Source organism: Podarcis vaucheri (genome assembly GCF_965113315.1).
Source record: "Podarcis vaucheri genome assembly, chromosome: 12".
NCBI classification, from domain to species: Eukaryota; Metazoa; Chordata; class Lepidosauria; order Squamata; family Lacertidae; genus Podarcis; species Podarcis vaucheri.
Genome location: NC_138750.1, coordinates 10,781,270 through 10,795,580, shown reverse-complemented (window position 1 = coordinate 10,795,580; position 14,311 = coordinate 10,781,270). Strand labels below are relative to the sequence as shown.

Here is a 14,311-nt window from a genome sequence, read left to right as displayed (position 1 = left end):
TTATCAGCTGATCCGATAAGCCTCTAAAAGCCACTAATAGCGCTAAGCCGCTTATCAGCTGATCCGATCAGCAGATAAGCCGCTGAAAGCCTCTAAAAGCTGCTAATAGTGCTAATCCGCTAATCCTTCAATGGGCTTGCTTCGCAAGACGAAAAAAACCGCTAGACGAAGAGAATCACAGAACGGATTCTTTTCGTCTTGCGAGGCACCACTGTACTGAGCTGAGCCAGTTCAGCACTGACAGTCTAGCCAGATGTTCACATGTTGCTTGTGCAAAGAGGCAACACGGATACAAAGGGGCTGTGGGGTTAAACCCCACCCTGAGGCGATGCAGATACTCCTTGTCTTACTGCGAAATGTCTTCTCCAAAGAGATTTGCCTGTCACCTACTTTGATTTCTTTTAGAGGCCACTTGAAAACAGCTTTACCTACAAAAGTCTTTGGTGGATTTTCATAGGAGATAGCTCACATTTCACTGCGGGTGGCTCTTTCTTTTTCTGTTTGCTTTTAAAAATAGTATCCATCTTTAATAAAACTTAGGTTTTATTCTTAGTTTTTTGTTGTATTTTGCTAATCTGCCCTCAATTTTGTGGAAAGGTGAGGCAAAAACTTTTCAGATTAATGGATGAAGTACCCACATACATGCTGTATTTTGCTAATCAATAATGAGTGGATTCATATGCAATAGAATCAATTAATTTCTTCTTCTGTTTAAAACTTCACAGGTATATATATTTCGCACTGATAGGAGGTCTGGTTCTTTAATAAAGATCTTTCAGGCTTCTGGTAAAAAGGTGGGTAATCCTTTAAATAATTGGTTGTTTATTTTTTATGTGGAATATATTGCTTTTTCTTTTAATCCTGCAGATAAGTTATGATTACAGCTGTATTGCTCACAATTTCTTATGGCCTGGGGCTGTAATTTTCTCTATTGTCCAATGCATAGACAGGCGCAGGCAAACTCGGCCCTCCTGATGTTTTGGGACTACAACTCCCATAATCCCTAGCTAACAGGACCAGTGGTCAGGGATGATGTAGTCCCAAAACATCTGGAGGGCCAAGTTTGCCTATGCCTGGTCTAAGACATGTTGTTACTTGTTGTATAGCAGCAAATATCCCCCCTGCAAATCTTGGTACATAATACCTTAGGTTTGTCAAGATCTCATAAGTGCCTCTTCATTCCCTAACAGCAAACAACAACAACAATAATCAATGAAGCAACTAATAATTTGTGGTGTTTTGCGCCACGCAAAATCAGTTGCCTGAGGTGGCTGCTCCACTCTGCCACCCGGTAGGGCCATCCCTTCACATTTTACTTTTTCTCACTGCCCACGTGGGTATCTTGATATATCCACACATGGTGAAATAAGACATTTGAGCATTTGTCAGAAGTGATGGTTTGATATGAGAGGCAATAGATGTGTGAGAAAATCTCAAATGTAAAATAGCCCTCAGAGATTTTGATCCTGAGCTCTGTTCTGACAAAGCCTTTGAAATGTTTGAGGTGTGTGTGTGTGTGTGTGTGTGTGTTTGTGTGTGCGCGCGTGCACGCGCAGGGGAAGGCTTTTTATTTGTGAAATGTATTTCTGAGGTACTAAAATCACAAGAAGGTCTACCATTTCCATGATGTCAACAACAAGGGTACACTCTTGTGCTTTTTCCCTTCATATTAACAACCTTTTCCTGTTTCTTTGGGGAGGGGAGGAAATGTTAGGGTTGTTAAGCAGGCAAGTGAATATCGGTCCAGCCAAGAGTAGTTCACTCTGTGCCTCATTTCTGTGTTGCTTGGGTCAGTGAAACCAGTAGGTTTATGGGACCACGTGGAATGCAGCTGTCCCTTTCTGTCACATGATCTTGTCATGTGATCCTTGCTGTGTTGGTAGCTGCAAGACCACTTGTGGGCATTTCTGATGCTCTAGCACAGCAAAGATCACGCCAGCGACTCTCTTATCTAGTGAGCTACTACAGTGGCACAGAGCGCTTGAATCCTGCTGCTGGATTCTTCACTGCTAGAGACTCTTAGTTCCTTACAGGAAATTGGAAACCATGTGCCAGATGTGAATAGAAAAAAAGTTACAGTTCTCACAGTAACACCAGGTCACTAACTCTGCACAATAATGTTGCAGTTGGGCAAACAAAATCCCTTTCCAGATTGAAATTGCTTACATCCACTGTGACATATTGCTCAGGTATTCATTGCCTAGATTTTTTATTAGTATAAAAACCGCCAATGCGTAATGAAAGCCTTGTAAACAAAGAACCCACAAAGGGAGCGAAATGCTAAATGTTTGACCTTAACCCTGTAAAAGCAAACAGATTGGAGATCTGAGCTGATGGCTTGCACTTTCTCTCATCTTTCTGCCGTGACTTGCAAACAATTTTTTGCAATCTTTTCTGTATTTGAGAAGTCAGTGTCCACTCTGTAGTGATAGGTGTGGCTGTTGTTGCATGGCTGATATCATCATTGGCTGGAACCTTTGGCTCATCTTGGCCAAAGACAAGTTGAGTGACAAAATTAAGGAGTGTGGGTGGTGGGTGGGAGGGAAAAAACAACTTTTCAGCCAATCAAGAGCGTGTAATGAGGTGAAAGTAATAGTGCTAGTGGTAAAATAAAGGTCATCCGATGTGCTTGCAATTTGGCATTGGATGAATTACCGTATTTTTCGTCCCATAGGACGCTCCGTCCCATAGGACGCACCTAGTTTTTTTGGGGGAAAATAAAGGAAATTTCCCCCCTTTATTTCCCCCCCAAAAGCAGGTCGGGGAAATAGAACCAGGTCGAGGAACAGCGGGCTGGCGGCGCTGCGCCTCCCTGCTGTCTCCCGAACTTGTGGGGCTGGCCGATGTCTGCCCGGCGCGAGGGGCGCTCTGCTTCAAGGTGCCCCGCCCGTTGGGTGGCAGGCTGCTATCTGCAGCGTGGGGAGCCCTGCGGGGAACTCCTGCAGGGCTCCCCACGCTGTGGATGTCTGTCCGGCGTGCGGGGCGCTCTGCCTAGGCTGCCTAGGCTGCGGATGTGTTCCCGAAGCCTGGAGAGCGAGAGGGTTCGGTGCGCACCAACCCCTCTCGCTCTCCAAGCTTCAGCGAAAGCCTGCATTCGCCCCATAGGACGCACCCAGATTTCCCCTTCATTTTTGGAGGGGAAAAAGTGCGTCCTATAGGGTGAAAAATACGGTACACACAGACCCAGATTCACAATGGGTGAATAAAGACAAAAGGTCAGGAAGTAAGGAAGAAATGGAACCATTTCAGGCAGAATCATATTAGGACTGCCACATGGAAACTCTACTGAATGTGGCAGTTCACCCTGTTTTGTAGAGCGTCTCTATACTGGTGCCAGCTGCCACCAAAAATATGTGAGATTGGCATGGAAATTATCCATGTTCTGGAGCCATTCTGCATGGTGTGGAGTCTTCAGTCTTAGGGATGCAGCACGCAAACTTCATGACAGATGCCTTGCAAAAATTGGCCATCACTCCCTATTTGTCTGCCATCTCGATCCTTTTTCATTAAACATCCTGCAAAGACATTCCTTGACTGACCGGTTCTTGAGCTTGTTCGGATCATAGTTTTCAACCCTGCTTACCCAACACAGCAGCTAAATATTTCTAGGCTTGATATACATTCCTTAAAAATCACATTGAAGTTAACATGAGTTTACTTTTCAGTATTATTTTTTTTTGTCTGTTAAACTGATCTCGTGAATGCCTTGGCACATGCCTGACCTTTCCAGAAAGGATGATGTAAGAGCTGTTCGACAGTGGAATTTGCTGCCAAGGAGTGTGGTGGAGTCTCCTTCTTTGGAGGTCTTTAAGCAGAGGCTTGACAACCATATGTCAGGAGTGCTTTGATGGTGTTTCCTGCTTGGCAGGGGGTTGGACTCGATGGCCCTTGTGGTCTCTTCCAACTCTATGATTCTATGATTCTATGATTCTATGATTCTATGTAAATGAGAATCTGCATGTTTGCTGGCATATTCACAAAACCATCACGGTCGCTGAAAGAGCCCGTGTGTATTTCAGGTAATGATTTTTGGCATGTGGCAGCAACTTGTTTTTAAGACACAGGAAAAAGTATAACTTTAATTCCAATAATAATAATAATAATAATAATAATAATAATAATAATAATAATAAATTAATAATAATAGAATTAAATAAATAAAGAATGAATGAAAAGCTGGCAACCCAGTGGCTCAGAGACTCCCGAGAGCTGCTGTGTTGTGAGAGATAAAGTAGCAAGTTGCTATTTCAATTACAAACAACGAAAAGCATAAATGATTTCCTCCTGTGTGTGTGCAGATACTGAATGCTTTGTTGTGACTCGGCTTGGTTGCAGATGGGCTCTTACTTTGGCTCCTCCTTATGTGCAGTTGATCTGAATTCTGACGGCCTTTCGGACCTCCTGGTGGGAGCGCCCATGTTTTCCGAGATCCGGGATGAGGGTCAAGTCACCGTCTACCTCAGTAGAGGAAATGTGAGTACAAAAAGGAGTGGAGCAAAATGTCCTGGGGAAATCCTTTAACACGAATCTCAGATCAGCTGCATCGTATCATGCAAGTTCTGCTTTTAGGCACTGACCATAGGTGGGTGCTGTTTTGGCTCCTGAATAGAAATGGCCAAACAGTCCTAGCAAAAAAGCCAGGATTCACTTGTTTTTCATAATTTGCTGGGATGTCCAAAATCCACTTGATATCTAATTCCATTCCTGAAGAACTGCCACATTAGCCTGATACAGTGGAAGCTCAGGTTGCGAACGTGATCTATGCGGGAGGCACATTCACAACCTGCAGCAACCGCAACCTACAGCGCCGCATGTGCGCATGTGCAAAGCGCGGTTTAGTGCTTCTGTGCATGCACTAGCGCCGAAACCTGGAAGTAACCCATTCCGGTACATCTGGGTTCCGGCACATCCGTAACCCGAAAACGCACAACCTGAAGTGTCTGTAACCCGAGGGATGACTATTTCAAAAAACAGTAAAGTCCTGTAACCCCTTAAAGGTGGATAAGAATAAATGCTTCTTCACAGGTTGCATAAATCATTATCAACATTGTGGTTTATTTTTCAGTATTTTTATCAGGCATTTTCATTGGCAAATACCTAAAAGGAGCTTGTAAATGCAGCATAGCCCAGCATAAAAACCCAGCAACAATTGCAAGGAGCACACTATGGCAATAGCATAAAAGCCACAGTCTGAAAACACCCTCGAAACACAGGGAAATGCTTATGTGTTTACAGCTTGCAAAAAAGCAGACAGTGATGTCTCTACACAGGCTGCCTCTGAGAGGGCATTCCATAATTTAGAAAGGCACCGTCCTTTGAGTTCACCAGCCAAGCCTCTAATGGGGGCGGCATATGGAGCTGTTTGGGGAGGCGGGTTCAGGTGGGCGTCTAGAATTTAGATTGGGATGGAAGCATGGGGACTCCCTTAGTTTTATACAGAAGGACTCAAAGTCTAAGAGTACACAAGAAACAGCAATGTCACAATTCTGTGCTCAGCTCTGATTAATGTAGAATCCTGTCAGAGTAGGTCTGTTCCTTTCCCACTGTCAGGGATTCTGCAACTTGGACCCACAAATTTATTACGGCACAGGCTTTCATGGACTGGGGTCCCCTTCATTAGATGGCATGCGATGAGAGCAAGGTTATTATTTTTTATTATTATTAATTATTATTTATTAAATTTGTATACCACCCTTCATCCATAGACCTCAGGGCAGTTCACAGCATAAACATGATTTGCCAACCTTCTTGTTAGGAGTCTTCTGCATTTGCTTGGTCAGCTGAGCAGTATGTTCTGCTTGCTGTATTCCAGGATCCAGTTTTTCTCCTCAATTCCCTAACTTCAGGGCCCTTGAATTGGGTATCATGTACTCCAGGCCTATAGTTGGTTGTGACCAAACCAGGACATGACACCCATTACAGCTGAGGTTTACAGAATGCACCCGAGGAGCAGCCACTGTTGATATATAGAACCTGCATAGTAGAAGAAATAGCATTCATTTCACTTCACTTTATATACTGAGAGAGCCACTTCCAGTGGTCATGAAACCAGTATCAAATTAAGCAACGGCTTCTAATTCACCTTCCCTTTCTGCTGAAGTACAGTGGTGCCTCGCAAGATGAAAAGAATCCGTTCTGTGATTCTCTTCGTCTAGCGGTTTTTTCGTCTTGTGAAGCAAGCCCACTGACGGATTAGCGCTATTAGCGCTTTTAGCGGCTTTTAGCGGCTTATCTGCTGATTGGATCAGCTGATAAGCGGCTTAGCAGCTTAGAAAAAGGGGGGGGGGAGGAAAAAAACCCAGCAGGAACTCGCAAGACATTGTCGTCTTGCGAAGCAAGACCATAGGAAATTCGTTTTGCGAAGCACCTCCAAAACGGAAAACTCTTTCGTCTAGCGAGTTTTCCGTCTTGCGAGGCATTCGTCTTGCGGGGCACCACTGTATGGTGACTCTTAAGACCAGCCTTTGCATTACAGTGGTGCCTCGCAAGACGAAAAGAATCCGTTCTGTGAGTTTCTTCGTCTAGCGGTTTTTTTGTCTTGCGAAGCAAGCCCATTGACGGATTAGCGGATTAGCGCTATTAGCGGCTTTTAGCGGCTTTTAGCGGCTTTTAGCAGCTTTTAGCGGCTTATCGGCTTAGCGGATAAGCGGCTAAGCGGCTTAGCAGCTTAGAAAAAGGGGGGGAAGGGAAAAAAACCGCAGGAACTCGCAAGACATTTCGTCTTACGAAGCAGGCCCATAGGAGATTTGTTTTGCGAAGCACCTCCAAAACGGAAAACTCTTTCGTCTAGCGAGTTTTCCGTCTTGCGAGGCATTCGTCTTGCGGGGCACCACTGTATCTGGGAGAAAGAAGCATCATTTTGTTTTTAAATGTGTACTTGAAGGTAAGTTTTGAGAGTTGAACCCCTATGAAAAGCAGCAGCAAGAACTGACTTTCATTTTGATTGTGTTGAAAACCCTATACAGTGTTGGTGTTCCTAGGGAAAGAAATCACTGGACTCTTGCTTGCAAAATTGTCCATTGCACAACCACCGTGACCCAACAGTAGCCTAGGGAAATAATCAACATAAGCTTCCTGTACTCTGAAATGACCGCGACTTGTTTGGAAGGAACACGAGCCACATGGGCTCTCTCAGAGACACTTTTGTTTATGAAAAATGTCTCCTTTCCCCCTAAATAAATGCTATTGGCACTCTCCTTTCTCGCAGTTTGACTCACAAACCATGGCTCCTTAGGTCAGTTGAGGTCAAACAGTCACAATGGCATGATGTAACTTTGTGTCTTTCTTCAGATAGTTGAAGAGGTATAGTACAAACATGAAGATTTAGAATTAGAGCACCAGAAAAGCAACGTCCTCCAGAATGTCGTAAATGGAGAGACCCTTTTGGATTGGATAAAATAATCTTGACGAAAGTCCAACTAAAAGCATTGGGTTTTAGAGATTCTTGTTTCAATCACAACATTCCATTCCTGCTTGGATCACAAAATTCTAGTTGTCTGGAACTTCCAGACTTCACTCTCTCATCTACAAATTATCTACAAATTATACTCAATCTTAGTGTTCCCCCTTTTAAAAACTTATTATTACTTTCACTAGCATGCCACCTTTCCTCACAGGAGTTTAGGGTGTGGAGTCTCCTTTTCATCTTGACAACGACCTTCTGTAACAGGACTGGATGAGAGAGTGTCTGAGGCAATTGAGCACCCATCATGTTTGAGCAGGGATTTGAACCCCTATCTTCTCAGTAGTTGTGAGGCACATAGTCAGGAAGCAAGGTGACAGAGAACACTCGAGAAAATTGGGGTGCTCACAATAATGAATTGAAATATTATCTTCTGGGTTCTGTGAATCCTGAAAAATATTTTGCATTAATCGTCCCTAATGCCCGTCTCTAAACATGTATTTACTAGTAATTTCCTTGTGAGGCTTTATTGAAATTAATCTTCTTAGAAAGTGTGTTCTAGATTTGCCAATGTGTTATGAATACAAGGGCCACTCGGGTTGATTCTGATTTGCCACAGTCCAAATTACTTTCACTCACTCCACATCTTCCATAGCAAAGTCACTTTTCACATAAGCATCATTGCACCACATGTGGAGCCTTAGGGCAAGCCTCATGAAACCGAACCTTGCGCTCAGTGCAGAAGAAAAGAAAAACACAATAAAACTTTACTTTCACCTCATTGTTTTTGTTACAGATTCATTATATAGGATTTTCTTTATGTCAGCAGCTTTCTGAAGACCTCCCAAAAGATTTGATTGCAATTTCCAGAAACCAGTCCCTACCTATTCACAAAAAAACACGGGAAAGACCCCTTGAGATAGACACAGAGCTGGGTTTAAACAATGGTGTTTGGTTTCCTTATGGAAATAACACTCCTGCACCTGAAGTCTAGGGTAGATGGCAGAAATGGACATAAAAGCATGAAAAACATATCAGCATTTTTGTGGGAGCTTTGGTAGGGTTTAAAAAAGAAAAAAATATTTTTGCTCTTTTTGGTCACTCTCTTATATCTAACCCAACTACATTCTAATGTTGTCAATCTATTCCTATGTAAAGTGGTTTCTTCGTCTTTTAAGATTCTTTTGCTTTGCTCCATCCCAAAATAACAGACTCCAAAGCATGGCATTTTCCCCCCTATGAAAGTTGGAACTGAATGCTGCAGTAATGTGCTCATAGAGCGATGGCCAATGTTGTTGGTAAATGTACAAGTCAAGTCCGAAGAATCAGATAATTCCCCATGCAGTCCACACATGGTAGCTTTGCATCTCGTCTCTTTCATACAGGAGGGAAAGACCCTTCTAAAACAACACTTGCCAGCTCCATTTTTATAAGTACTTTGTTAAGAATGATTTAAAACCTGCTGGCTTATTACCTGGAGGCACTTTTTGTTAGGCAATCGAAACGTTTTAATGAATTATTCCAACAGATTAATTTACTTAAGTGCTGCAGACCTCATTATTATCACATGAGAGTTTTGCTGCACAGACTTAGTTTATGCTATTACAATAGTTCTTCTCATAGCTGTCAACTTACAGATTTGAAAATAAGGGACCAGCAGCCTCGAAAATAAGGGATCAGCAGCCAAAATAAGGGATCAACAATTACTTTGATAAAATACATATTTTGTTGCGTGCAAATGGCTTTAGATACCTATTAGGTCCATTAATTACCATATAGCATATATTCAACACAAAAAACAGCAACAATTTGTTGTTGACCAAGGACAGCTGGACATAGAAAGGGCCCCATTACCTTCAGTAGCTTATTTAAGGGACATCATCAATAAGGGACAGCAGCGGGACATGGCGCTGGGATAAGGGACTGTCCCGCCAAATAAGGGACGCTTGACAGCTATGGTTCTTCTTGGCTATTCTTTGGAACGGAACGGAATTAACCTCACCAGCTTAGTTGCTCAATTGTTTGGAACTTTTGCACTGTCTCGAGTGCACGGTTTTACTTATCTAAGATTTCTTTTTGAAATATTGTAGTTGGCCACTAAACGGCCTTTGCTCCGTCATCCTGGCTAGCCGCTTCCTTTTCAGAAGCAATTAAGTGCCTTTTCAATTTACAGCATTTCCTTTATATAATGCCCGGGTTTAGTGTTGCCAACTTGAAATTTGGTTAGGACATGCTCCAGATGCTTCCTGGGGAACATGTGCATGAGCAATGCTCTAGCAGAGAGGCGGTGCATCTCTCAACGCTCGCTCTGTTTTTCTTAGCCTGTCCTATTTCCTGTTTGCTAGGGAGTCATGGAAGAGCAACTTGTTCTGAATGGTGACAATGCCTACAACGCACACTTTGGGGAAAGTATTGCCTCCCTGGGAGATATGGATGAAGATGGATTCCCAGGTCAGTCTATTTTCTTTTGCACGTGGGCTCTGGGCTGGTTCTGGGTCTCTCTGAACTGAGTCAGGGACCTGCTCTGGAGTGCTTCAGAAATGTGTATGCTTCAAACCTGTCCCACCCAGATAATTCTTCATCTTTGAAAACACACTTTCTCCCCCAGAGAAAAGTGGCTGACAGATCTAGCTTCTAATCCATGGGTAGGCAAACTAAGGCCTGGGGGCCGGATGCGGCCCAATTGCCATCTCAATCCGGCCCACGGGCAGTTCAGGAATCAGCGTGTTTTTACATGAGTAGAATGAGTCCTTTTATTTAAAATGCATCTCTGGGTTATTTGTGGGGCATAGAAATTCATTCACCCCCCCAAATAGTTCGCCCCCCCCAAGGTCTGAGGGACAGTGGACCGGCCCCCTGCTGAAAATGTTTGCTGACCCCTGTCTAATCCAAGCAAGGGATTTTACCAGGGCTACCCAGTTATGGTGCTTCATGGAAGAAGAAGAAGAAGAGTTTGGATTTGATATCCCGCTTTATCACTTCCCAAAGGAGTCTCAAAGCGGCTAACATTCTCCTTTCCCTTCCTCCCCCACAACAAACACTCTGTGAGGTGAGTGGGGCTGAGAGACTTCATAGAAGTGTGACTAGCCCAAGGTCACCCAGCAGCTGCATGTGGAGGAGCGGGGAAGCGAACCCGGTTCACCAGATTACGAGTCCACTGCTCTTAACCACTACACCACACAGGCTGAAGCAGGAAGGGATATTGAAGCAATGTATATTACCTTCTTCTTGTCAGTTCTCTGATCTTTCCTAGTCCTGCTAGGGGTGCCTGTCTGGGATCTGCAAGGAGGTGTGAGAAGTTACTATTTTAGGGTGCCATTGTATCTGTGGGACAAATTTATTCCAACAGGAAAGCACTTTCCCTCTGTGTTATCCTCACTGCCAATGCAATAGCCAGTAAACTACATTTGTTTCACACTGGATTTTCCATACTGTGTTGCTGAAGGTTACTTGTTGTTCAGAGTGTTGCTGAAGTTACTGGCAGAGCAAACTATTCCTGTTCAAAAGAATACCTACAAATCAGCCTTAATAAACAAAGGGCACTTGCTGTTGGAAAGAAAGGTCACTTGTCAACATTTTTATACTCCCAATTACAGTAACACACCAGAATGAAAACAGTCTAGAAAAATAGCACTGAGCTTCACAAAATCCAGTTAAAATTTGCCCTTGCTGGTTTTAAGTTGGTTTCTGCTATCAATTAACTAAAACTAGTTGATTTATCTGTGGACTAAAGGTTGAAGCTCTAATTATAAGCAAATTTGGAAAGTGTTGATGTTCCAGCATTATTATTATTATTATTATTATTATTATTATTATTATTATTAATATTAATATTATTGTCTTTAATTTATTAGCTTCCCTTCATTCTGTGGTCTCTGGGTGGGTTACAAAAAATTAAAACCCAACATTAAAAACAATTTGAAGCAGCTTACAACTTACTTAAAACAGCAGTGCTGTAATTCATCTGGATATAATGTCATAATGCCTTGGCCTAGACACATTCCCTGCCACCCATCTTTGTTGCTTTCTTTCAAACTCCTCTCAGTGCCTTAGAGCTGAGCAGTCCATCCCAACTTGCATCATATCAAGGCTTTAGAAAGCTGGCATTATGAGTGGATTTTTCAATGGATCTGCCATGGCTTCATGGTGGGTGGCTTGTGTTCTGTGTGCCAATGGTGGCTTCATGTACAATGCCAGATCTCTCCCTTGAGATACGTAAAGCATGTAAAGGCTTGCTGTGATTCCCCTTGCGCATGGCTGGTATTATTTGTGGAACCCAAACAGATGTTTCTCATTAGAAGCAATGTAAATATGCATTTTGAGGGTTTTATTTTAAAATCAGCTCATTAAATGAGGCAACTTTTTTCTTATAAGCCAGGCAGCTGCTGATTGAGTGCCTTTCATCTTTATGATGAAGATGATTTGCTGCGGCAAGAGTCTTAAAAAAATTAAAAAATTGAAAGGGGCTCTTTCCCATTTCCACTGTCTCACATTGTCTTGCCTAGATGTTGCCATTGGTGCTCCTAAAGAAGATGACTACGTTGGATCAGTCTATATCTACCATGGATCCATGGGGGGCATCATACCTCAATATTCTATGGTAAGCGTTGGGCACGTGACACTATAGGTTATGTAGAAACGTGGCAGGATATACAAGGGGACTTGGGGCAGATAGAAATGCCACTGGATGTTGTTGTTGTTTAAACATTTAGTTGTGTCCGATTCTTCGTGACCTCATGGACCAGAGCACGCCAGGCACTCCTGTCTTCCACTATCTCCCGCAGTTTGGTCAAACTCATGTTTGTAGCTTTGAGAACACTGTCCAACAATCTCGTCCTCTGTCGTCCCCTTCTCCTTGTGCCCTCAATCTTTCCCAACATCAGGGTCTTTTCCAGGGAGTCTTCTCTTCTCATGAAGTGGCCAAAGTATTGCAGCCACAGCTTCAGGATCTGTCTTTCCAGTGAGCACTCAGGGCTGATTTCCTTCAGAATGGAGAGGTTTGATCTTCTTGCAGTCCATGGGACTCTCAGGAGTCTCCTCCAGCACCATAATTCAAAAGCATCAATTCTTTGGTGATCAGCCACTGGATAGACAACAACTATATAATGTGGGGCTGTAATACATTGCGGGGAATTAGTCTATGTCAAAGGTTTAGGTTCAGGGAATGTATCCAGCACAAATTTCAGTTGGCTTGAAACTAGTTAATGTAATGGGTCCCCCGTCCCGTCCCCCCCAATGCTCCTTGGTAGTGTTTTGTTTTGGTGATAAGGATGCTTTGTTAGAGCTCTCTTGGATGAACTATATTTCCCTCTTCCTTGGTTGTTAGCCAGGGCAATTGTGCAGGTTTTAAAATTCATTAAGGTTACAGTTGTAGACGTGCTCTTAGAAAAGCTTTCTCAGGGATCAGGAGGACAGCTTTGGGTTTTGCTGCCTAAACAGCAGAACAAAATCAGGAAGGATGTTTCCCCTTAGAGTGTTTGTGGGACTGTATTCCAATAAGAAAAATATAAATGCTTCTTCAAATGCACCTAATCTGCAAGCTGCTTAACATCAGGCCTTTTCTAATATTCTTAAGAAAATTGTGTTGTTGTTTTTTAAATAAAAACGAACAAGTGCCAGGCACCTTCTATTGACTTCAGTGAAGTCAATCCGTGGAATTTGTTGGGTGGTCAACTCCCAAGAGACCGCGATCTACTTACAGAGTTAAAAACTGGCAGTGATCTACCCCCTTTTGGGGGGTTCAGGTCAAAGTTGTTGAGCTTTCGTGGGGAGGAGGAAGGCCTATTTTTTAGGCATTCAGATCAAAGTTGTTGCTAAGCTTTTTGGGGGTGCAGGGCAAAAATATTGAGCTATTTTTTAGGGGAGCCAAAGTTGTTGAGCTTCTTTGGGGGGAGGCAGTGATCTACCACAGACGTCCATCTATCTGTTGGACGTGCCTGGTGTGCAGTATTTCAAAGATTTTGTCAGTCCTACCTCCTGCAATAATTTTGGACACTTTAGTACAAATACATCAGTAGATCGCAGGCTGAGCTTTTTGTTCTAATCTGGATAGTGGCAAGTTTTTGCTTTTTCAAAGACAAAAAGAAATCAGGCCTGTTTTTCAACTTTCAGCTGTTTTAAAGTTCTGGTCTAAATATTTTGTTTTGTTGCTGGGCGGGAACTCGTACAGGATGCTAAGTCAGAGTTTCAGTGGTTGCATTTGAGATGCTTAGAGCAGGCTGTGAGTGATTAGTTCTGCTGTTTGCTGGCTTTTTTAAAAGAACGCATTAACTTTTTAATAAAGAAAATGCAAACGAAATCCTTTTTATGATAATTTTTATAAGTGATAATTTGTGGCATGTGAATGACTCTTCTCTGCACACTGAAATGATGGGAGATTTCTGAACGAGACTGAAATGCAAAATGGCATTTTGGTTGAGGATGTCCAGATTTGGACGGATAGATGTTATTTCTTAATTTTTACATATTTGAGGTAATATAGGCATTTCAGAAGGAGACAGCTTAATCATAGGAAACAGTGCAGTTGACACTGCTGTCTCTGAGCAGATTAGTCTTCAGCTTTTGTGATCTTCTTCAGGGTGTGCCCTTGCCAGCTAATTTCCATTACTTTTCCTTGTGTTCAGTCTCTCTCTCTCTCTCTCTCTCTCTCTCTCTCTCTCTGCCATGTTTTAGCGCTGTGCCTTGTCCTCAAGGAAGAGGGCTGAAGGTCATTTGGCTACAAATCCATCAAGCTTTTTCATATGTTTAATTTGTAGTGTCTGTCTACCTGGCCTCTATTTGAACCAGTAACCTTGGGGTGAAAGGCTTTGTGTCCCATTACTGGAACTCTGAACCATCCAGATGCTGTGTATTAAAAAACATACACACACGTATACAATGTATGTTAGAAGAAAGGATCATTTGTTTACA

General features: G+C 42.8%; 1 protein-coding gene across 1 annotated transcript in view; it reads left to right on the top strand.

The window, feature by feature from the left end:
- Positions 1–14,311, top strand: part of ITGA9 (integrin subunit alpha 9) — a 241,243-nt gene that overhangs the window by 49,453 nt on the left and 177,479 nt on the right. The window contains exons 8-11 of the mRNA XM_082192761.1: positions 726–794; positions 4,336–4,473; positions 9,748–9,853; positions 11,908–12,002. Of these exons, the coding sequence (XP_082048887.1) occupies positions 726–794; positions 4,336–4,473; positions 9,748–9,853; positions 11,908–12,002 (408 nt within the window). The remainder of the gene's footprint in view (positions 1–725; positions 795–4,335; positions 4,474–9,747; positions 9,854–11,907; positions 12,003–14,311) is intronic.